This window comes from Clarias gariepinus, chromosome 1 (assembly GCF_024256425.1).
Source record: "Clarias gariepinus isolate MV-2021 ecotype Netherlands chromosome 1, CGAR_prim_01v2, whole genome shotgun sequence".
In the NCBI taxonomy this organism is placed as follows: Eukaryota; Metazoa; Chordata; class Actinopteri; order Siluriformes; family Clariidae; genus Clarias; species Clarias gariepinus.
Genome location: NC_071100.1, coordinates 23,635,439 through 23,660,304, shown reverse-complemented (window position 1 = coordinate 23,660,304; position 24,866 = coordinate 23,635,439). Strand labels below are relative to the sequence as shown.

The window sequence follows — 24,866 nt, the reverse complement described above, 5'->3', positions numbered from 1 at the left end:
CTTCAGTTTTGTCAAAACTAATAACAACATTTATTAGATTTGGGATAATTATTTTGCATTATAAAGTGAAAAGTTAAGATATAAACATAAAAAAGTGAATTAACATAAACATGAATATTTCGAGAAAAAAAAGTCATTTTCTCACTTGCTTCCTTTAACTTGTCATTAAGTGTTTAATAATTTAATACATTATCTACTTTCTTCCACCTTCATGTGCCATTTGTGACAGAAATCTTCTTTAAGTTTAAAATGTAATTGTAGCAGGCCAAGAGTAACTATACTTGCTTATTTATTTCTTACAAAATTGTAAAAATCCCTTTTTGCATGCAAAAATAATGCACAATAAAACTGAGATGGTTTTGCTAATTTTCTGTTAATGTGGGCGGTGACTTCACACAGGTATGCTTAAGGCTGATTTATGTTTCTGTGTCAGGTCTTCACAGTAGGATGTGCATAAATGTGTACACAATGCTGTCCCCCAGCACTTAGTCTGATGTCCACCTCCCCAAAAATGTAATGACATGTCAAAGTGACGCAGACCTTAACAATGGTGATTGGTACACAGGGTAGGATCAATTTTTATTTTTTTTTAAATCATGCTGGCCGTCCACTCTGATGTCTTGTTTCATTTCCTGTGTTGCAGTAACTGTTGTTCAACATCTACTGTATAAGCTCCAATTCCAACAAGATCTGATCAGTTTTATTCAATATTGTTTACATTACACACACACACACACACACACACGCACGCACACACACATGGACACGGACACGCACCAACCAAAACTCAGAGAGTGGCAAAGAGACTCAGCACAGTGACAGCTAGTAATTTAGCGATGTAATTACAGAGTGACCAGCTCACACGTATAAATGCTCAGCCACTTGTGTAACCTACGTGTAGAGACTCGACTCAATGTAGGAGCATGAATTAGTCTTTACTGTGTGTCAGACTCCCAACTCCCCAGTTTCAGAGAGGACTACACATCTAACCTCTAGGTCTCTCATGTCCTTCACTACCACCTCTGCTTTCATAGAGAATTTATAAGTTATATAAGTTATGCTGGAGGCCTCCTCAACTACGAGCTTTTATTTAATAAAATGTGTAAAAATAAATAAATAAAAAGAATTCATGGTAATGTCAACGTGAATCGGAACCACACACTCACAAAACCTCTGAATTATAAAGGTCCAAAGATGTACATACATTTACATTAACAAGTGAATATCCTGCAGTTAATTTCAGAAATCAATGTGAAAACACGGGTGTCTCCTCGATATGAACTAACACCTTTCATATCAGTCACTTCCTTCTTCACTTCTCATTGGGTGATAAAGTGACAGTTCCACGTATTATCGCAGTGCAATTAATTTTAATTTTGTGAAGCTGCTTTGAGACAATGATCATTGTTAAACCATAGTTTCTTCTGTAAATTATCCTGATTATTAGATAAAATTGATTTCTTGTGGACCAGGTTATTATATCTTTCTACCTCTTTCATTCATTCATTTAGGATCGCATGCTGTAATTACTGTATTTTATTTGTGACATTTTTTAAAATTTTGGGTGACAGGGGAACATGGGCACTGAATAACTGGACTGACTGTTTATGCCGCAATATCAATTAAAATGGCAAGCATTGGGATAAATGTCAAGATTCATTGACATACAGGCAAAAATAATCCTCTTCGATGATCACTTGACTACAAAAAACTAAATAAAGTTACAGTGACTTACTTTTCCGCTTACCATTTACTCTTACTAAATACCAACATTTTCATTTTTATGTCAGTGTGGGAATTGTGAAACCACATTAGACAAAATAAAATTTTTGGCATACAGTAGCTTGAGTAGCTGGCTGTTCACAAAGATTAAATAAAATACATACATACACATTTCCTCGCACCTCCAGGGTCCGGGTTCGATTCTTGTCTCGTGTCTGTGTACATGGAGTTTGCATGTTCTTCCTGTGCTTGGTGAGTTTCCTCCAGGTACTTTGGTTTTCTCCCACAGTTTAAAGACATGCAGATTAGGTTAGTTGACGTTCCCAAATTGGCCATTGTTTAATTCAATTCAACTTTATTTGTATAGCGCTTTTAACAATTGTCATTGTCGCAAAGCAACTTTACACAATCAAAAGAATTATTTAAGTTTGTATAGAATGTGAATGTGTATGAATCAAAATGGTCGGATAGTCCCTGGTGAGCAAGCCGAGGGCGACAGTGGCGATGGAAATCTCCCTGAGATGGTAATAGGAAGAAACCTTGAGAGGAACCGGACTCAACAGGGAACCCATCCTCATTTGGGTGAAACAAAGAGCAGGACTTGATCTGCATTCATACAGTGTGTTAGTTGGCAGGCAGTTCAGCATAACAGTTGATGTTAAGTGATCTTGATATGGAGTCCAGGTAGTTATTGGAGACTCAGGTAGGCTTGTAGGAAAATCCAGTCCTGAACTATCGGACTGTCAAGTCCTCAGAGAAACAGCTGTCAACACCAGTCGAGGCCAGAACTGTCTTCATGGTAGAGTGAAACCATCCCCAGACCCCAGACGCATCTTAAAAGAGACACACGGGGCATCCATGTGAAGAGATCTCCAACCAGAAGCGGGGCACCAGGATGGGTCAGACGGGTCTGGAGGGCAGAGGGAGTCTGGATCACTGGCAGCTCAGGAACAACATGTGTAGCTCGGCAGAGAGAGAAGTGGAGAGAAGGAAGTGAGAGAGAATAGGTTAGAGCAGAAGAGGAGAGATAACAGTTAGGTATGGTCACATAATGTATAATATGAATGTATATTAACTGTAGAGTGCAAGCAGAGACTCCGGCAGGACTAACTATAACAGCATAACTAAAAGGGAGAGCCAGAAGGAAACACAGACATGAGGGCTCCATGAGGTGTAAAGCTAACAATCACCTCACCGTCAACAAACCTAAGTGATCAATGAGAGTGAGGAAGACAGCATCTAAACATACCAGTTCACCTAATATCCTACGTCCATGAGTCCCCCAGATCTGCTCCTTTACCTAAGGCAAATCTATTTATAAAAATGCTGGATTAAATAACTAGGTTTTTAGCCTGGACTTAAACACTGAGACTGTGTCTGAGTCCCGAACACTATTTGGAAGACTATTCCATAACTTTGGGACTTTATAAGAAAAAGCTCTGCCCCCAGCTGTAGTTTTCATAATACGCGGTACTGACAAGCAGCCTGCATCTTTTGATTGAAGTAGGCGTGACGGATCGTAAGACACTAGCAGTTCGCTCAGATACTTCGGCGCAAGACCATTTAATGCTTTATACGTCAAGAGGAGTATTTTAAAATCAATGCAAAATTTTACAGGGAGCCAATGAAGTGAAGATAAGATACTGTAGGTGTGATGTGCTCGTATATTCTGGTTCTAGTGAGGACTCTCGCTGCTGCATTCTGGACTAGCTGAAGCTTGTTTAGTCAGGGGTAGCTTAGTGGATAAGGCATTGGACTACGGTTCGTAAGATTCCAGGTTCAAACCCCACAACCACCAAGTTGCCACTGTTGGGCCCTTGAGCAAGGCCCTTAACCCTCAACTGCTCAGATGTGTAATGAGATAAAAAAAAAAATTAAGTTGCTCTGGATAAGAGTGTCTGCCAAATGCACAAATGTAATGTAAATGTTTATGCACCTACACTGTAAAAAATAAACCGTAAATTTTACGGTAAAAAAACTGGCAGCTGTGGTTGCCAGAACTTTACCGTCAAAAATACGGTAGCAACGTTATTAGTTTTACGGGATTGCAACCACTGTACTGTATATTTTACGGATTTTAATTGTTTTTTTACAGTTTATAACTGTCTAATTAACATACTTATGTTGCTAAAAAACTGTTTATACCCGTCAAATTCCAGGGTTTACACTGTAATATTTACGGTTCATGAACATCTTTTTTACAGTTCAGAACTGTCTAATTTAAAGGATTATGTTGTAATACATACAGTTAAAACCTATAATTATTTCACAAAGCAGACAGAAAACCATTTAAACTGAGGAAAAAAACTTATTTTTAATATAAATAAATTGAACATAAGTGAATTCATTCAGCAATTCTGTCAAAGCACTATTTTATCACATAAGCTGGGAGCAAGAAAAAAATAGAAGTTACATTGCTAAACATTGAAATTTTACCTTTAAGAAACTATTAATACTTTGACAAACCTAAATTAAATCATAAATTGTCTTTTTTTGTGAAAATACATGTCTGCAGATCCATTAAAGGGGTTTATGATAAAAGAGACACTTGAGTTTGCTGTATACTCGCTTAATATTATTGTGAAATCAGAGTTAAGCAGGTGTCTTTCTAGTATATTGTAAAGGCGATCATCTCTTATCCTAAACCTTTTCGAGATGTCTGCAGCGGGCATGTATTTTGACATGACAAGCTCACTGTATGAATCTTAAAAAAAAACAAAAAACTTTTTTTAAAAGGAAAATGCACAACCCTGTCCTTAACGTCAATAATACCAACTAAACATTTGTTAATTTACCATATTAACAAAATTAAGATCATTTACCCCTATTTTTTCTATCAAATACAAACAAAGCCCAAATATACTGCATCCAAAACAAAACATCCAAACATTTTCAAAAAAGTGAAAAAAGGCCTTCATTGGGAACTCAACTCAGGTGCTTGATGTTGGTTTATACTTAAAGTTTGTTTTTAAGCATTTGTACTTTTGGTGAAAGTCTGGTAGCATCCAGCTGGAGGAAGATCTTCTGCAGTACCTCAGAGAATGTTTTCAGTTCCTGAGAATAACTGGAGACATTAAGACCGTACATGCAGTAGCGATGTCTCCCACGTCATGAAGCATTTCAACACCCTCAATAACAATTCCAACATCAGCTGGAGAGGTAGTGGCATTACATCCAACATTGATGCTGTAGATGCCAAATACAACATGTTTAAGATCCTCTCTGCAGCACAGCCATCTGTATCCTATTGATACACAAAAAAGCAAAAATGAAATCACTAGACTAATACAGAATTCCAAAGAGCCTGTTTGCATTGCATTTTTCCCGGTAGTTGTTTTTCTAGTCTTTAAATCACTAACATTTGGTCCACACTGATTTCTCACATTCCTTTCTCAAGTACACCTGTGATCTGATGCCATCTAATAGCAGCTTTAACTTATAATTTAGGAAGACTAAATGGATAGTGATATTCTGAAGAGCCCAATGATACCATTACTTCTGCAGTAATCATTAGCATTACCTACCAGATATTCTTTGAAGAGACTGTCCGGTTCTTCATTTAGGTAGACACAAAGTGCCTTGATGAGGCACTCCCTCTTCTTCTCAACAGTTGCATTCTTAAAAAAAACAAAAAAAAAAAAAGCACTCAATATACTTAATACAATCCTATTAAGTGAGTAACATTTCACTATAAAATTAGGCACATGTCTAATGTCGTAAATAAAACTAAATAAAAAGTAACAAGCTACTCAGAACTAACAAATGAAATGTCATGTAAGAAACAGGATTTCCAACATTTCACTATAAAATTAGGCACATGTCTAATGTCGTAAATAAAACTAAATAAAAAGTAACAAGCTACTCAGAACTAACAAATGAAATGTCATGTAAGAAACAGGATTTCCATAAGTAGACATAGATCTTACCTGTTGCGAGTAAAGCACACCTTTTATTAGGGACCAGAAAAACTGCAAAAGAAAAAAAAATTATAAAGACGTTAACATTTTAATTAGGTTAACATCAAGTATAAAAATTTGCCCACTATACACAAAAATATACTTTATTGCAAGACCATTTTCATATTGTACACCATTATTTTAGCATTTGTAAAAAAAAAAATAATAAAATGTAAAAACAGGCCAATGTTTAATTCATGGTATCTTAAAATTTGGTAATTATACCACCAGCCCTTTTATCAAGCATCTTATTACAATGTTGTTTTGTTCAAACCACAGATATAAGTTAAGATAATTATTACTATATATAATTATATACTTTTTGCCAAATAATGGAAATATATGCAGTGGACCTGTGACACACGAGGCTGAAGTTAGCTCCTTATTCGCAGCTTCCGATTCGTTTGGCTTCTTATTGCGCAGCGTCTCACTCTGCGGGTGAAGTTAGCTCCTTATTCGCCTCGTTACTAACGGGAGTGTTCACGTTGGCGAAAGCTGCGCAGTTTAATCAATAAAACATTATTTTAGCAGGTACCCAACTATATAGTAAAAGTGAAATTGTCCAAGCCCAGATTGATTTTACACTTTAAAAATTAAATGGAAATATGTCATTCTATTATGCACAATGGTGTGAATAAGAAGCCGGATTTCCAGGACCAATTTAGTAGCTTAAATCTCTCTGGGCCAGGCAAATATGAACTATACAACATCTAGCAGGTACCCAATTATATAGTAAAGGTGAAATTGTCCTGGGCCAGATTGATTTTACACTTTAAAAAGGATGGAAATATTTGACTATTTAATTGTATTATTAAACCGACTTTTAAATTAAATATTTGTTTTATTTAATTTTTTTCATTGTTTGTTTTTTTAAATGGTAGTGATTTTAATGTCAATTAAACTTAAGAACAGAATTTTCCAGTGTATCGAGCGCTCTGACTGATTAATGGATATGTATTAATTATTCAGCAATCACTATATTTTTACTATTTGCCTATCCCTTACTTGCTATATACACTCGCTAAATTATAAGTAGGAGAGTATGCTTCTATTCAAACTGAAAAATTTTATTTATTTTATACAGCACATTAATGATTGTAAAAATGTTGCACATAGCAATGATAACTAATAATAACATTTATTAAAAAATTACCCAAACAGATATTAACAATACAGAGATGCACATCCAAAATGCAATGACAAACTATATGGGATTATCCTAATTTTTTTTTTTTACAGTAAACTAATTTAATTTTCATTGTATCTCTTACATTTTCCAAAAACACCAGCATGGGGTGGCGCAATGAAAATAAAACAAATTTTCTGGTGGAAATGTTGCTTCACCTCTTGTACATGAACAAGGATGAAGCAGAGACGGCCCTGTGTAAATTTGACACACTAGAAAATGTTGGAGAAGATGCAAAAGAAGATATTCTAGTGAATTTTTCATTTGTCTTCTCCAAAATGAAGGACATGCTGGTGTTTTTGGAAAATGTAAGAGATACAATGAAAATTAAATTAGTTTACTGTAAAAAATTTTAGGATAATCCCATATAGTTTGTCATTGCATTTTGGATGTGCATCTCTGTATAGTTAATATCTGTTTGGGTAATTTTTTAATAAATGTTATTATTAGTTATCATTGCTATGTGCAACATTTTTACAATCATTAATGGGCTGTAGAAAATAATTAAAATTTATCAGTTTGAATAGTAGCATACTCTCCTACTTATAATTTAGCGAGTGTATATAGCAAGTAAGGGATAGGCAAATAGTAAAAATATAGTGATTGCTGAATAGTTAATACATATCCATTAATTAGTCAGAGCGCTCGATACACTGGAAAATTCTGTTCTTAAGTTTAATTGACATTAAAATTACTAACATTTAAAAAAAACAATGAAAAAAATTGAATAAAACGAATATTTAATTCAAAACTCGATTTAATAATACAATTAAATAGTCAAATATTTCCATTTAATTTTTAAAGTGTAAAATCAATCTGGGCCAGGACAATTTCACTTTTACTATATAGTTGGGTACCTGCTCGGTATGGTATAGTACATATTCGCTTGGCCAGAATGGTTTAAGCCACCAAAATAACGTTTTATTGATAAACTGCGCAGCTTTCGCCAACGTGAACACTCCCGTTAGTAACAAGGCGAATAAGGAGCTTCAGCCTCGTCTGTGACACGTGGCTAAATCCGTTAGCTTACTTCAGTCTAAAACACTAGCACTCTCTAAAACTACAGAAGCAGGTCAAAGATAAATACCATATATATATATATATATATATATATATATATATATATATATATATATATATATATATTATCACATATAAAAATATGTACTGGCGAAAAAAAAATCTAATATCTTACCTTTTCGTGTGTTGACCTCCTCTGTTAAAACGGACAGAACTGCTGAGGGTAACGCGCGCGCGGGCGGAGAGTCAATTAACTCCAGCGCAGGTGTAGTTTGAATTGTCTCGCTCTTCTGTTTCATTAGCGGTTCATGACAGCTGGGGTCTCGCTACTGCCCCCTGCTGTACTGTATGAAATGTTGCCTTAACATGAATGGTTTGTGATTAGACAACGTATTAAGAATTTGTACGGTCGAATTGACCGTAATTACAAAATTACTTTACCCTAAATCGAAAAAAAACAACACTTTACGTGAACAAATACGATTATTTTGAGTATATGAAAGTAATTATATTATGTAAAGTTCACAACCTGCCTTGTAAATTTTTTTGTGTTTACTGTTTTTTTAAAACACTACAATATAATATTTTATGATAACAACTAAATATTTTTCAACTAAATTCTTTTCTAATTTGTACAGATTACAAAAATTCTAGGCAAAAATATGTTAAAACGCTTTTCTCCAGGATGTTTTTTTAGAGAGCATTGACTGAAATCAACACAAGCAGGTTTAATTAAAAAAAAAAAAAATAACATCATGTTTATCTCATGGGTTTTCACATGTGATCCCATGGGTTTCACACAAAAATGTTCTAAAAACACATTTTTGCACATGTAAAAACATGTAAAATTCATGTATTTTCTGTAAGGGATAATACAGTATATTGTTGATTTTACTGCATTTAACCATATTTTCATATGTTTTTAACTGTTAAATGTAAGGTATTACTTCTGTAAAACTAATTACAGTTTTTGACTGTAAATTTTACGGTTATCGCATGTTTTGTGGAATACGGTTTTATTCTGTAGCATTTATACAGTATTTTACCGTTAAATTTACTGACATTTTTTACAGTGTAGTTTTCAGCCTGGACTTAAACACTAAGACTGACCAGACAGTAAGGCATTACAATAGTTACAATAGTCCAACCTAGAGGTGATAAATGCATGAACTAGTTTTTCTGCATTGTTTAGCGACACTGTATATCTTATCTTGGCAATATTTCTGAGGTGAAAGAATGCTATCCTGGTAATATTATGATCTAAAATCTTACTTCTAGCTGTATGCAGTCCTATGACTAGACCTTCATAGTGAGTGTGTGTATATGTTTGTGTGTGTGAGTGTGTGTGTGTGCTTCTGTGTGCTTTGCAATAAATTGGTACACTGTCCAGAGTTTACCTAAGGTCTCCTGGGACAGGCATCAGGCCCCCAGGATAAGAGTTATAAAAGATGAATGAAGGAATGAATATATATTTCGAGTTATTAAACTTGTTTCTTGCACTAATCAGTTGCAATCTCTTCTCAGGATATCTTTTCACAGCAAATATAAAAGAGTCACAGGCAACAATCTGAAACTTTCTTATTCACTGGCTAATATCATTTGGTGCTTCCGTCATAAATATGAGGCTTTTCCTAACAGTCAGGATGTGTTTTCTGATTTAGGTAAAGAAGCTGCATTTTTCACAAATGCTACCATGGTGTGAATTAATAGACCCCTGCACTACCTTGTTAAAAAAAATATTTATATTCAGATCAAATATCTTCATCAAATAATGCGTACATAATCAACAAAATGAGTGAAACAGTTTCCATCCGTGTTGGTCTTTAAATGGACAGAACCATTAAACAGCAAAAACTTATACTGTAGGGAGCATGGGTTGGCAGAACACCAGTATCAGTTATAATATTCACAAAATTAATGATTAATATCGTGATTAGAGAGTGTAAAGAAAGGAGATTAAACATAAAAAGACAGCTGACCAGATTGTTAGAAAAAGCACAACAGCATTAAAGTAACTTTAACCTCATTCTTCCTATGTTTCTAATTTGTAATTCATGTTAGCACTTCATCTGCACTTGCATCTGTTTTCACCTCCCATTCATGCAGAAATCACTTCCCTCCAAAACACGATAAAGTTGCAATGACTTACTGTCCAAGTAACCTCAATGTGTTACATAATTTAAGTGTATTTAATAAACTGCAGTAAGATTCAAATAATTATGAAAACAAAAAAGAACATTTTTAAAAGTGAAAATGAAACAAATTGAATTTTTCCTGTTGGTTAATTGTGTTTCTTCTTTAGTCAGTTTAATCTACTCATCATATCGTTAAACAGCAATCAGAAAACAGGCGCGTCCACCATCATAAAACAACTGAGCCAACAGGTGTTACTGACCAATCAGAAAGAATTAATTTATTAATTTAGTCCTTTCATAAAAAAAACTCAACAAACCTTTTGTCTTTTAAGACTTTTTCTTTCTAAATAAAATATGCAGTTGTTTAAAATTGTTTTTGATGAAGTTTTAGGAAGAATCACAGTTTTGTGCTGTCGAATCTTCACAGACATTTGTTTATATTAAATTGTCTACATCATATTAAAGTCTGCAATAAAAAGCATGAACTGTATAAAGCATGAACAGTAAATGATCTTTATTTATATTTGTAATGAAAAAAGATCCACAATGCTTTTGTTTAAAAAAAATCTAATTAAAATAATTGGTGTATGCAGAATAAAACAGGCGTTAAAATAAACTTTACAGCACAAATAGCTACTTGAAAAATAATCCATTGGGGAGAAAATATCCCATTTAATAGATGATTTAATTTGTAAGATTAAATTCAGTCTTACACACAGGAGAGATGATCAGTGGTGCTGTGTTTTTACCTCCTTCATTATAACATGGACTGAAGTATGGATAGAGTTTCTCAGTGAAAGACGGACCAGTGAAAGAGTAGATATGAGATCTGGACTCCACATCATAAAAGGAGACCAGACCCTTCTCATAATCCACAAACACCCCCACCTTCTCCACCTTCTCTCTCAGTGTGAGGGGGACAGAGGGACCAGCACAAGCCTTATACTCATTCTCATTCCTCAGTACCACAGTCCAAAATCCATTCTGAGGACACCGTGTAATCTATCCCTTCTTTTTAATAAACATCTCTGGTGTATCAGGGAGATCCTGTCGTGTGTCAGCAGACAGAATAAGAAATGGATGAGCTGAATCAGGATGCAGAGTCACATCCACACAGAGAAACACACAGTGTGTGATGTGAATATGCACATACAAAATATTAAATTATCATACAGTAGATCATGTTCTTGAGGATTTTTAAAGAGTTTGTTAAAGATTTAATATATATTATTTTCTTTTTTTTAAAAAAAGCACATAGTTTATGGTAGGGCTGTTTCAAGGATGAGAAATATTGATGAAAAATGCTTTTCTCCTAAAAATTGTCTGTTGGTGAGAAACATTTCTTCTCATTAATTTTTTTTAAGAAGAGTAATTTTTTTTTTACTCACGCCCCTCTATCATCCAAATCACTTCGAATTGGTCATTTCTGCTTTGGTTTTTGAGAAATAATAAAAAAAAAAATGCTTCCTGCAATTAAATTTTTGGAATGTCAGTCATAGCAAGATTGACAGGTCAAAACCCCTCAGTACCCACTTGGGGATCAGTGTAAATGCTGCCAGCTTTAGAAAAATATATTTACCCGCATTTGTGTTTTACATGGCAAGATTTGTATGTTAAAATGTCTTAATTTTTATATTAATATAACTGACATCATATTTTATGATTTTTATTATGATATTTTATGATTTCTATTGAATATTTCTAAGAAATAGCATGACATGTACAGTATGCAATATAACGACACTTTCATTGTTATTTTGAACAGCAGGAATCACTTCAAACATGCATGATGAGATTTGATTGGTTGAACAACTGTTTTAGCTCAACTGCCTCATGAGAAAAGCGATGCAACATCAGTGTGTCTACCAGCCTGTAACATCGCTGTGATGGATATTTAGGGGCTGCATAAAAAATTATGTTTAATACCCTAAAAATCAAGGTTTTCTGCATGCACAAATAAGGCACAAAGAAACTGACATAGTTTTTTTAATTATCTCCTTATGGTGACTTAACACAGGTATTAATAGGCTGATTTATGTTTCTGTATCAGGTCTATACAGTAGGACTCTCATAACTGTGTACAGAATGCCCTTCCCTTACGGTTTAGCCTTATGTGCACCTCCCCCAAAATGTAACAACATGTGACAGTGACACAGACCATGACAACAGTGATAGGTCCACGTGGTAGCGTCGCATTTACGGATTCTAATTCTACATTTTCTCATTGTGTTGAAAATCATTCTACTCAGACGTCTCGGCTTGTTTTCTGTGTTGCAGTAACTGTTGTTTAAGATCTATAAGCTCCAACTCCAACAAGATCTGCTCAGTTTCATTTACCATCATATACAGCACTCACACACACACACACACACACACACACACACCAAAACTCATCAGAGTGGCAAAGAGACTCAGCACAGTGACATTGAAACGCCACTGTCAGATAGTAGTTTAGTGATGTAATTACAGAGAGACACAGAAACACCAGTGTACACGTATTGTAAGGATTTCTTGAATTTTGGTAGACCACCTTTTGTCTACTCAGTGCTCAGCCTGTATTCTGTCTGTCCCGCCTGGATCCAGGGAACCTCTCAATGATACACACAAGTCAGCGCTCAGTGAGACGTTCAAAGTTTATTGTGGGAGACAGGAGTGTATATATACGCACACACACAAAGAACCAAAGAAAAGGTGGATGCAGGAGTGTTTACATCCAGTCTGGAATGCTTTTAAAAGATAAGGTAAAGAAGAACATAAATTTAGGAGTAGCTTTGCATTTATGAGCATTTAACAGTTTTATGATCTTTGACATAAACTACCATAGAGTGTGTTTATCGAAAGTGCAGCTTGTGTCGTGAGAAAAGGAAAAAAAACACTCTGTTCTCACACACACAGAATATCATGAAACACTTAAAATCAAATATTTCCTACACGTATAAATGCTCAGCCACTTGCATAACCTATGTGTAGAGACTACCTTGGACTTTATTACCCCATCTGGCTTCATGGAGAACTTTTCCTCACCCTCTAGCTTCACTATAGAAGTTGTGAAGATGAATATATGCTGAGACCTTGTCATCTAAGTGCTTTTATCTAATAGACATGCAAAAAAAATAACAAAAAGAATTCATGGTAATGACAACGTGGAATTTACCACACATCATCCACAGCACTTCACACCTCACTAACACACACACTTTCCTGTTTTGTTTTGATTACTTTGTTTTAACTTTACTTAATACATTGTCTGCACTTGTCTCTGCCTTCACCTGTGATTTGTGCTGATTTCACTTTAACAGATTAAAGTTTCAGCTCTGTCCAGGTCAGGATTTATCCCTTTATCACACAATGACATTTTTTAAAATTATTTATATATTTGACGATATTTGTCTCTAATAAAATTCTACGGAGAAACACAGTTTTGTTTGGTTTTATTTACACAGACCCCAGCAGCTAAATTAAATAAAAATTTTATTAGATTGAAATGCCTATATCATTAATTTCTGCATAAAACTGTGTAAACTATAAATAATCTTTAATTATATTTGTAATGACAAAGATCCATGACAGTCTATAAAATAATTACTTTTGTCACACCTGTGCCACCACAGTCCGGGGGAGTGAGATCCGGTTCCCCGGACTATTGAGCCGAGGCTTTGTCTTCCCCTAGTGTGTCTACGTTGGTATGTCTTCCCCTGAACACAAATTATGTACACCTGTGTCTCTCCCCTGTGTGTCTTTATTTAAGCCAGCCGAACCCGTAGTGTCTTGTCCGTTCACTGTTGTTGCTATGTTTGTTTCACACGTGTTTTCCCAACCTCACTATAACCTCCTGTCTCCTCCTCAGGATTAAGCCGAGTCTGCAGGGTCGGGGTAAGGCCTTTGTAACCAGGCACTAGGGTCAAGGTCACGGTCAAGACACCAGCCAAGCGCAGCGTAGAGCCCACGTGACATTTCTGTTAGTTTGCTGTTCAGCTCTTGTGTGTTCGTGCCCGCCTGCAGACCCAGCCTGAGGAGGCTGTTTTGTGTTTGTGTTTATTGTTTTTTTTTATATTATCTCAGTTTATGAAGAGTTCAAGATACGTGGGAAAGCTTACCAAAAACAATAAAAAGAGACTCACGTGTGTTTCAACCCATACCTGCATCTTGCGTCCGTTTCTTTACCCAGAGATCATGACAACTTTAAGCTAAAAAAAACAATCAAATGACATGTAAAACGACAAGAAAAATTTACTAAATTAATCAAAGAAAAAAATATTTTATTCACATGATTTAATAAATTATTTAATCTGTGAAGTGAAAATTTTACTCAGTCTTACACACAGGAGAGATGATCAGTGGTGCTGAGTTTTTACCTCCTTGATTTAAACATGGACAGTAGTATGGATAGAGTTTCTCAGTGAAAGACTGACTAGTGAAAGAGTAGATATGAGATCTGGACTCCACATCATAAAAGGAGACCAGACCCTCCTCATAATCCACAAACACCCCCACCTTCTCCACCTTCTCTCTCAGTGTGAGGGGGACAGAGGGACGAGCACAAGCCTTATACTGATTCTCATTCCTCAGTACCACAGTCCAGATGCCATCCTCAGGGCTCAGTTTAATCTTTCCCTTCCTGTTAATGGACTCTGTGGCGACTCCAAGATCCCAGTCAGTGTTCCCTCTGACCTGCACCTCATAATAAAATCTCCCTGAGGAGAAACTCTGCTTTCCCAGAACCATAACACACTTATTGAACCTCTGTGGTGTATCAGAGAGATCCTGTTGTGTGTCTCCATGTGTCACTTGTTTTCCATCAGCAGACAGGATGAGAGTGGGATGAGCTGTATCAGGATCCAGAGTCACATCCACTGAGAGAAACACACAGTGTGTGATGTGAGTATGAAGATACAAAATATAAAATAATCACACAGTGAATCATATTCATTAGGATTTTAAAAGGGTTTGTAGAAGATTAAATTGATATATTTTAACAGAAAACTTTTAAGTAAGATTTTATTGTAGTAGCTTGTTATGGATAGGAGAAATTCATGAGAAATGCTTTCATCATGAAAAATTACATTTTTGATATAATTGTGTTTGCATTGTTTTTGTTTTTTCTGTAAATAAATATGGAAGTGTGACAGAACAGAAAAGAAAAACATTTAAGGAAAAAATTAATTCTGATGGACAAAAAGAGTTCAATGAGTGACTAGTTATAAATATCTGGTTTTAGCTTTTGGATAAGAACACGACTCTAATATTAATGATGGAGACACTGATTTAAAACAATATATTTTACTTCTTATTTCAACTGCATGAGTGTAAAAGTCTGACTGTTTTGTATATCCTTAAAATGACAATCTTTTAAAAAGAACTGATTTTATATATTTTTAAAAAAGTTAACTTCTGTCTAAACATAAAGATTTCCTACATTATTTTATTAGGAAAATGTACATTGAAAAGGCTTTTGTTAAGTAGAAATAGATTTAATGGCTTTAGCACATGTCAGGAACAGGGAGCCATAGTAAGGATAATAATGAGAGACACTTTAAGTCTTCATTAGCTAGACAGATTAAAATGAGTCTGATGATGCAGTGATGTAATGCTGATATGTACATTTTAATATAAAAGAAAATCAGAAACCTCACTGTACCTGCATACTGCTGAATCCTCTTCAGTTCTGTGGAAACTAAATACAACAAAACATCACTTTCATTAATACGCAGATTGTATAATGTAATGTTTCATTTAATTAAAGCTAACAATAATAATAATCATCACTTTTATATAAATAACTCTCACCTGTTTCCTTTAACTTGTCATTGAGTGTTTGAGTGAGTTTCTCATTGAGAGTCTGCTGAAGCTGAGACAGAGCTGTCCTCACAGTGTCCCCACTCAGATCAGTGTTAATACTGATCTCAGTCCAGTTCTTGGTGTGTGGAGGGCTGCACATGGAGGAGGAAATCTACAGTAGAGCAGGAGAGAGGAGAAATCCCTCAGCATGGTGAGTGTTGTTCTGTGATGTTCTGCATTGCCAGTGAGCAGAGAGAGGAACACTGACCTGTAGGAGGTCGAGATGATCCTCAGTGTGTGAGAGCTGCTCCAGCTCAGTGTCTCTCCTCTTTAGCACAGTGATTTCCTGCTCCAGCTCTTTAATGAGTCCTTCAGCCTGCCTCTCTGCTGCTTTCTGCTTCTCCTCCATCACCTCCAGCAGCTCAGCCTGACTTCTCTCAATGGAGCGAATCAGAGCAGTGAAGACTTCAACATTGTCTGCTTTCTCTTTCTCTATGTCTCTCTAAAGAGGGAACACATTTTCACTTTAATCATATAACACTGAATAGTGAAATAATGTTTGATGCAGATTGACATTTCTACAGTGAACAATATGTTTTAAAAATGCATGTACTATTTCCGCCATACTTTGCTGAGCTCTACTGAGTGTTTTATTTTCTGAATCTTCTTTAGTCGGTCCTGAATCTTCTGCTGCAAATCTTTCTGTGTTTTTCCCAGCTGAGTCTGAGGACAGTCCAGAAGATTTTATTTTCATTACATTAACATTGTCCTGGAATTATAAATTGCCAGTCTCATCCGCTATTGGAAAAATGTATTTGCATTTTCTATAACAATGTCTAAAATTGATGTTAATAAGTGTTTCTCACCTTCCTCTCTCTGCTCTCCTCCTCTATAGTAACAGTGTTGTGACTCTTGTGGTCTCCTTCAGTGCAGAACTGACACACACGCGTCTGATCATCTCTACAGAACAGCTCCAGAGGTCTCTCATGTTTTTGGCATATGTAGTCCTCCAGGTTCTTCACAGGGTTTATTAGTTTGTGTTTCTTAAGTTTGGGAACATGATTATGAGGTTCTAGATGAGATTTACACAAAGTCAGTCCACAATCCAGACAGGATTTCAGGGCCTTCAGCTTCTCTCCAGTGCAGGCATCACAAAGAACCTCAGGTTTGTCAGGAACACTTTTCTTCTTGAAGTGATCTGTAACCTCTCTCAGTGTTATATTAATCTTCAGTTCAGGTCTCTTGGTGAATTTCTCTTTACATAATGGACAGTGAGAGTGTTGACTCGTCTCCCAGCACTGTGTAAGGCAGCTATTGCAGAAGTTGTGTCCACATGGAGTGGTGACTGGATCAGTGAACACACCCAGACAGATGGAACACAGCAGCAGCTTTTCAGACAGGAGATCGCTGGAGTCACTAGAAACTACAGTAGGGTTGTTTAAAAAAAGAAATCCACTTTGTTTATGAATTAGGTTGAAATACTGTTATTTTTCTACATAGTCTTTGTACAGTACACTGAATCTGTAGTGTAAAATAACTAAACAATTTTGACATTTCCTGTACTGATGATTAAAAAAACACTTGTGTTTTGGGTGTTAATGTTTAAATTGTAAGGGTCCACCACTAGAGGTCACTGTTTTTTATTTTGTAGTTTTTTGTTGGCTGATACAGTTTCCCAGCAGGCACCTCGGTCAGGTGATGCGAGTGCACACCTGAACCGAGGTAGCCATCAATCCATCGCTATAAATAGCTGTTTAGTCTGGGAAACTGGGTCGAGCATTTTTTGGTATCACCACTGTCATTTGTGTGGGCATTTTGTTTTAGTTTGTTTTTGTTTAGTTTGTATTTTGATTTTAGTTGTGTTGACTTGGGCTCTCTTATTGGCAATGTTTCTGTGTATGTTCTGTTGTGTCTGTGGAGCTGATTCAGTCCTGTCTTAAATGTATGTAAGTACTGTGGTTGTTGTCCTCCTGTGTTCTTGTGTGTTTAGCTAGAGTCAGGTAAGTAGTTAGGTGTGTGTTTGGCTAGGAGCGTGTTTAGCTAAAATCTCTGTTGAGCTAACTAGCATGCTTCTAGCCATAGCCCCTTTGTGTCTCTAGCTGTTTCCTGTCCCCCTAGTGTCCCAGTGCGCCTAGCTTTAGAGTGCCGCCCCTCCTAGCTTTGGAGTACCGACTAGCTTGTTAGTGCCGCCTTAGAGGGCCGCCTCGCCTAGCCACTGGGTATCCTCCGTCTGTGTTTCTGTGCCCCCATTTCCTAGTGTGTGTTGAGCTATTAGGCAAGTGTAGCTTAGTGCATGTTGGGGCTGAAGACATGTTTAGTTAGGTGTATGTGTAGCTGACTGCCATGGTGTTAGAATTATTTTATATATGGAGTTATTTCTACTCTCTTGCTCTTTTCCTCATAGATCTGATATTAACGTGTTAAATCTTTCCTGTTGCTATCTTCCTGTCTCCTCTTGCATCTGCTCCTTAAGGTGTGAACGCTCCCACGCTCACCTTCCTATTCTCTCTTCATGTCTCTCTCCTCCTCTCTCTCTCTCTCTCTCTCTCTCCCCCTCTGTCTCCTTCCCCCTCTCCCCCTAACTCGAGCCAACATCTTGTGATCTGTCTCTGGACGGACACCTCTCTATCTTCCTCTCCTTTGATTCTTCAGGATCTCACCAGGACATTTAGTGGTTCATGTTATTTGTAGTAACATATGTCTATGGCACAGGCGTTTGGTCAAACATATATAAACCCCATCTTTTGCTGTTAATAAACGGAGACCTTTCTGACAGACATGTGTGTGTGTTTGACTGAGTCTCTCCTGGCGCCAGAGAAGCTTACCGAAGCACAGCGGACAGACCGAGCAACTCGCCTCTCCTACTACGTAACTTTAGAAAAACTTCACACATGGTTAAGAGCAATCTTAACCATGTTTAGCTAAAAGCCATGCCTAGCTGACTGCCATGTCTTTAGCCCTAGTCCCGTCTCCCTCTAGTCTCTACGTGTCGCCCCTCTAGTCTCTACATGTCGCCCCTCTAGTGTCCAGTTTCAGCTCCACGCATAGTTTGTGTGTCCTGTTATGTGTTTGTCCTCCTCCTGCCTGTGTCTCGCCACAGGACGTGTGTAACATATGTCTTTCGCAGACTGTCTGTGTCAGTCTGTGTCTTGCCAGAGAGCCCCTGTTAGCACAGAGTTAAGTATTGTTTAAGTTTGTGTCTTTATTTATATTTTGTGTTAAGGTTAAAGGATTGTGTTCAATCCTTTTTTGATTACACACCCCTCTGCCTCTGTGCCTGCTAACACTGTCCACGGCGATCAACACCTGCCACTGCACCTTGCTCGTGACATAAATAACTTTCGTAGAGCACATTCATTAATTTAACAGGCCAGATATTTACATGTGTGCTGTAGCTCGTACATAACGAGCAAAACATAAAAGCACTTGCATCAAAATAATTAATGACAGAGTGGTTATAAAGTTATTTTCCTAAAACTGAAAAACTTTTTTTTTTACACATAAAATTTATACAACTACATGCGTAGTATTTTCCCCCCTCTTATAGAGAATCAGTGAAGTGCTTCAACAGTCACTTTTTTATGAACAAAGCCAAACCTTTTTTTCTATAGCTACTTTACATTGTGAACAACAACAAAAAAATCCTCATTTTTAGATTACAATATTTTTGTTGGTCCTCTCAGATTTTTGAACTTACTGTATATTTTCATTTTTAATCTATTTTGTCCTGCATTATAACTTAGCTTACAATCATTTAATCATGTCACTGGATTATTGTATTATATAAATTATCTATATTTGTCATAATATAGAAATGTCAGATAATCATTTAATCAGGATCAATAGTGAGATGTGTGTGCATTACTCAGGTTTTCTTCTTTTATAACTAATATTGACAAATATGAGCTCGGGAAGAAGAGAGAGAGAGAGAAAGAGAGAGAGAGACGATCGAGGCACCAGACAACGAGAAAGCGGAGACGAATGGTTAAGTGAGCGCGTGGTCGAGAAAACGGAAACTGGATTCAAAACTGGGAAACCAGTCTGCGAAAGACGTAGTCAAAAGAGAAATAGTAACATCAAAACCGGAGAAATTAATGAGCAAGGTGACGAATCCAACTCGTTAAACGAGGCCGAGAAAACAAAACAAACTTGGCAACGTGAAATCGTCAATCAAAAACCGCGAAAGACTTGGACTTGAAGACACGCAGTAAACCGGCTAAGCAGCAGCACGTGCTTAAACGCCGGAGTAATCAGCGCGAGATGCGGGACCGGTGTGCAGACTGACTGTCTGGGAAAAACATGACAGCGTGGTGGAGAATCTGACAGCGTGGGAAAGGAAATGTCAAGGGGTGAAAAGGTCTTTGAACAGCCTCTGTGAACTGGCAGCGCGACAGATATAGTCAGGGACGGATTACGGACCGGGCCAGCGGGGCCGCTGCTCAGGGGTCCTTGGGGTACAGGGGGCCCCTAGCCCGAAACTATTTGCAACGCTTATCAACAATGTATTTTCGTTTGTCTATTTTAGAGGGGGGGGGGGTTCGTTGCATTCAGGGCCCTGCTATAGGAACTTTAAAGGGAAAAGAGTACATGGGAGCCTATTTTTAGAAGGCCCACTTAGGCCCTCCTTTTATGGTCCTGGCTTCTGGCTACCAGGGGGTCCTAGGAAGGATGGGGGCTTTGGGGGCTTTTGGAGGGGCCTCAGATTATGAGGTCGCTACTAGAAGGCCCTTGGGAGGAGGGTGTAGTGTACCTTTAGAGGGCCATCTAATTACAAAGGCCCCTACCATGGGGCCCCTGGCTTCTGGGGGGAGGGGAGGGGTCGTTTTAACAGCCTCACAGAAGGCCCTCTGACTAGAGTGTGGTAGCATGGTGGGATGGAGGCGGTTAACCTGCCGGTTAAAGTGGCCCCCAAACCAGTGTAGCAGTGTAAGAGTTTGACCAGTGTAATCACTCCCGGGGCTGTAGTAGAGGCTAAACGCAAGTAAACACGGTTTACCCACCTCTGAAATTTCAGTATTAGAGTTTACCCACTTCTCAATTGATCTAAATGTACATCATAGTATAGTTTATGCACTGAACTGTGATCAAAGAATTCATAGTTCACCCAACTCTTATTTTACCATTACACCCCTGATCACTCCGTTCTGTACGGGGATATGTACACAGGTGGATTCTGGCATGGTTCAGCTGGACACAGTACACATGTAGTGTGATCACTAACCGTGCCCCAACATGGCTCTCACTGTACGTTCACACCAGAAGAGACCAAAGCGAACATGTCGCCAAGGTTGTTGAAGAAGTTTCGTTGTTAAATTTGCTTTATTCACTTTGTTCGCTCATTGGAATGTTTGATTTAGCCTGTTACCGTGGGGCGTGGGTAAATCTATATATTAGAATTGGTTTTCATCGAACCGCGTCATAACTCATTACATAAGGTTAACTGACTTTTAACTTCTCTTTTTCGCTCTGGTCGCCCAATTCGCTTCGCTGCCAGTGAATTTGCTTTGTTCAGCCAATTCATCGACTCTCCATAAAGAAATAATGACTTTCGTCGCTCTGGTCTCTTCTGATGTGAATGTACGTGACATCAATAATGACATTCCAAATAATAAATATTTGAATTAATTTGAGAAAGTTGGTGTTAATAACATTTTTTTTTTCACATTGGAGAACTTGCAATGCGTAAATCATGGGGAGAAACTTAAACCTGCTGTTTATCTGAGTTATTGGTTTATTAAATATGACACGGGTGGGTAGTATTTGTGATTTCGCTTACTTTACCATTTCATTCTGTTGGTGTCCTTGTATTTATTTGTTCCTGGCCCTGCGCATGATATGACTGCCCCCTAGCTACGAGGATGTAATTGTCTTCTTTGGGAAAGCTGCAAAGCAACAATTGCAGATTATAACAGGTACATGGCATTTTGGTTCACTTTTATAGACATATTTCTATTTCGAACTAGCACATTCTGGATAATACAAACAAATAATGTTTGTTATGGTACAATCTGATTGTGCTACGTTGCTACCTGTCTCTATAAACAGAGATGGGTAACCTGGTGCTAACATTAACGTGAGGTAATGGCATTAGGCTGTACTGATTAAAAATTGAGATCCAACTTACTGTATCCAACTTAAGCCACCTTCTTTTCACTTTTTTCGAGGTAAAAAGCGACAAAAGATAGTTTTGTCAAGTTCATTCTGCTTTTACAACACGGTACGCATACGCCGCACTAGTTTGGACCCACAAGTGGCATGATGACGTAGCATTTTTTTGAGGGGGGGCCTCGCGAACGTTTTGCCCAGGGGCCCACACAACCCATAATCCGTCCCTGGATACAGTACAAGCTCTTGTAAATTAATTGTAACTAAAGAAATAGAAAACTTTTGTTGCATTATCTGTATAACTTACATGAACATGGTTCATCCATGCTGGTCCTCCTTCTTCTGCCTTGTGTTGGTAGTGAAGATTCAGCCATTTACTTCCTCCTGTAAGTAAGAAATCAAATCATTCAGTTTATACATTTAACAGTATGAGAAGTAACTGATTAGTAGTTACTGACTAGTCAAACTATGATTGCACGTCTACAGTGTTAAACATAAGCAGTGACACTGTAAAAATTTACACTCTGATATGAAACACAAACATTTTTCATGTTTATTAGATCATAATAAACAGCATTTCACCGAACATTCTCATAGCTCTCAGATCAGTAACTGAACCTTTGACAGTTTCTCAATTCAAGATTTAAGATTCAAGATTCAAAGAACTTTATTAATCCCAGAGGGAAATTGCTCTTGGTTATACAGTTGCTCAGTTTAATTTACCGGGAAGCAAGGAAAGTTAGATTACGAAAATATTTTTCTGTCTAATATATATATATATATATATATATATATATATATATATATATATATTAGACAGGAAAATAAAATTAAAGAAATAGAAATGTAAAAATTGAAGGAAAAATAACAATAAATAGAAATAAAATAAAATAGAATAGAATTAGCTCTGGCATATAATTTAGATACATATTGCACTAGAACTGTAGTGTAAGTAAAAAGAAGTATTGCACAAGTGAATTATAATCAGATATTGCATTTAGAACATTGAGTTGTGTGAACAGAAGTATCAAAGTGTAAAATGTTATTAACCAGGAACTACTGACAGTCCCTGGCCCGTAGTGAAAATGCTACAGAAAATAGTTATATCATTTTATATAATTACACAATTATACAATTGCTGATATGTTTGTATAAGTGTTTGTTTTTTACCTGGTGCCAGGGCCGGATCTAGACAAGCACATATGGGGGGCAGTCAAAAATGTGATCATGTGTACACATCATGTTCGAGCACTGTTTTTTTCCCTGTGCTTATAGTAACAGTATTGTCCTTGCTTAATTGTGTTGTTAGCTGCGTCCACAGTCTGGAGAAGTGGATTGCACTTTGTCAGGCCTCTACCTTCAGACCTGTCTAACTTGGGTGTCCCACTTGAAGACTAAGCTCCTGCTGGTATAGCTCACTCAGGGGGGAAAATTAAAAATTAAAATAAAAAAATAAATAAAATTTAATTAAATATCCTTAAATCAATCAACGACATAACATTTATCTTAGCTGGATGGTCTAATTCTCAAAAACGTTTAATCTAAAGTAAAACTTAACACACTATAACTACAAACTAAAAGGTTGTCAAGTTAAAGCAGATGGGCTATATATATATATAGCAGCCTGTGAATGAATACACAAATTTTCCGCTACCGGAATATATTTTATCAACGTAATATATATTTATTTTGTGAGTATATTAACATGTTCTTTCTCAACATTTCAAAATTTTTATTTGCCCCCTCTATAGACCCTCACCCCACCAACCCCCCACGCCCGTAGAACCGGCCCTGCCCAGTGCTGACCTCTGTACACACACAAACACACACACACACAAACAGACCCCCTCCCCCCCACCACACACACTCAGACACACAAACACACACATCACACACTGACAAAAGCTCTATGAACTATAAAACATAAACAGATATTTGATATGGTTCATACCTTTATCTTTAGCTTCTTTCAGGGAGAGAGAATTTACATTTACAAGTTAATATCCTGCAGTTAATTTCAGAACTTCATGTAAAAACAAGTGTGTCTCCTCGATGTAATCTAACACCTTTCACATTCACTTTAGTCACCTCCTCCTTCACTTCTCATTGGGTGATACAGGAACAGTTCTATATATAATCACAGTGCAGTGTGTCTCCATCTCTTTAATCTCTGCTCATGTGTATTTATAGACTCATTTAAACTGAACATGACATAACAATAATGTTGTTTGTTTTTCGGGAGATTATAGTGATTATTTGATCAAATTGATTTCTTGTGGGTCCCTGCCATAAATAGAGGCTCTTTCATTCTTTCATTTATTTAGGGTCACATGCTGAACACACAGTATTTTATTACTGATTAACATATTTTGACATTTTATTTTTAATATTTTGAGGAATGAAAAATGGGAAACATGGGCACTGAATAACTGGAAAACTGCTCTGAAATTTTATCCCGCATATCAATTACCATAGCAACGATGAGCAAAGTAAAATAAATATCTAATGAAAGAAAGGAAAAAGTATAAAGATTCATTAACGTACATGCAAAAATAATTATTAAAAAAACAGACTAGTCAGAGTAACTTACAGTACTTTCCTGCTCACCATTTACTCTTTTGATAATCACATTTTTCATTTTTATGTCTGAGTCGGAAATGTACTAAAAAAAAAACACATTAGAGAAAATGCAGTTTTACGGCATAGCTAGCTGGATGACAAACATAAAATAAATTATATAATTTCCTTTGCATTTCCAGTGTTCGATTTTGATTCCTACCTCGGGTCTGTGATCTCCTCATGCTTGGTGTGTTTTCTCTGGGTGCTCTGGTTTCCTCCCACAGTCCAAAGAAATGCTGATTAGGTTATTTTATTCCCAATTTGCATGTAGTGTGTATGTGTAATATATATAAACTCAAAAAAATGAACATGGCTACCTGTTACATGTGCTAAAATGTAATATAT

At 36.8% G+C, this 24,866-nt stretch overlaps 1 protein-coding gene and 1 pseudogene across 1 annotated transcript; both read right to left on the bottom strand.

Moving 5' to 3' along the window:
- The window catches only part of LOC128518549 (E3 ubiquitin-protein ligase TRIM39-like), a 40,529-nt pseudogene that overhangs the window by 10,533 nt on the left and 5,130 nt on the right, over positions 1-24,866 (bottom strand).
- LOC128518612 (E3 ubiquitin-protein ligase TRIM39-like) lies at positions 14,294-23,950 on the bottom strand. Its single transcript, XM_053491796.1, has 8 exons — positions 23,854-23,950; positions 22,210-22,286; positions 16,664-17,220; positions 16,425-16,520; positions 16,066-16,299; positions 15,807-15,969; positions 15,658-15,693; positions 14,294-14,872 (listed from the first exon to the last, which is right to left on the bottom strand). The coding sequence occupies exons 2-8, from the start codon at positions 22,274-22,276 to the stop codon at positions 14,325-14,327; spliced, it is 1,701 nt and encodes a 566-aa protein (XP_053347771.1). The 5' UTR covers positions 22,277-22,286; positions 23,854-23,950; the 3' UTR covers positions 14,294-14,324.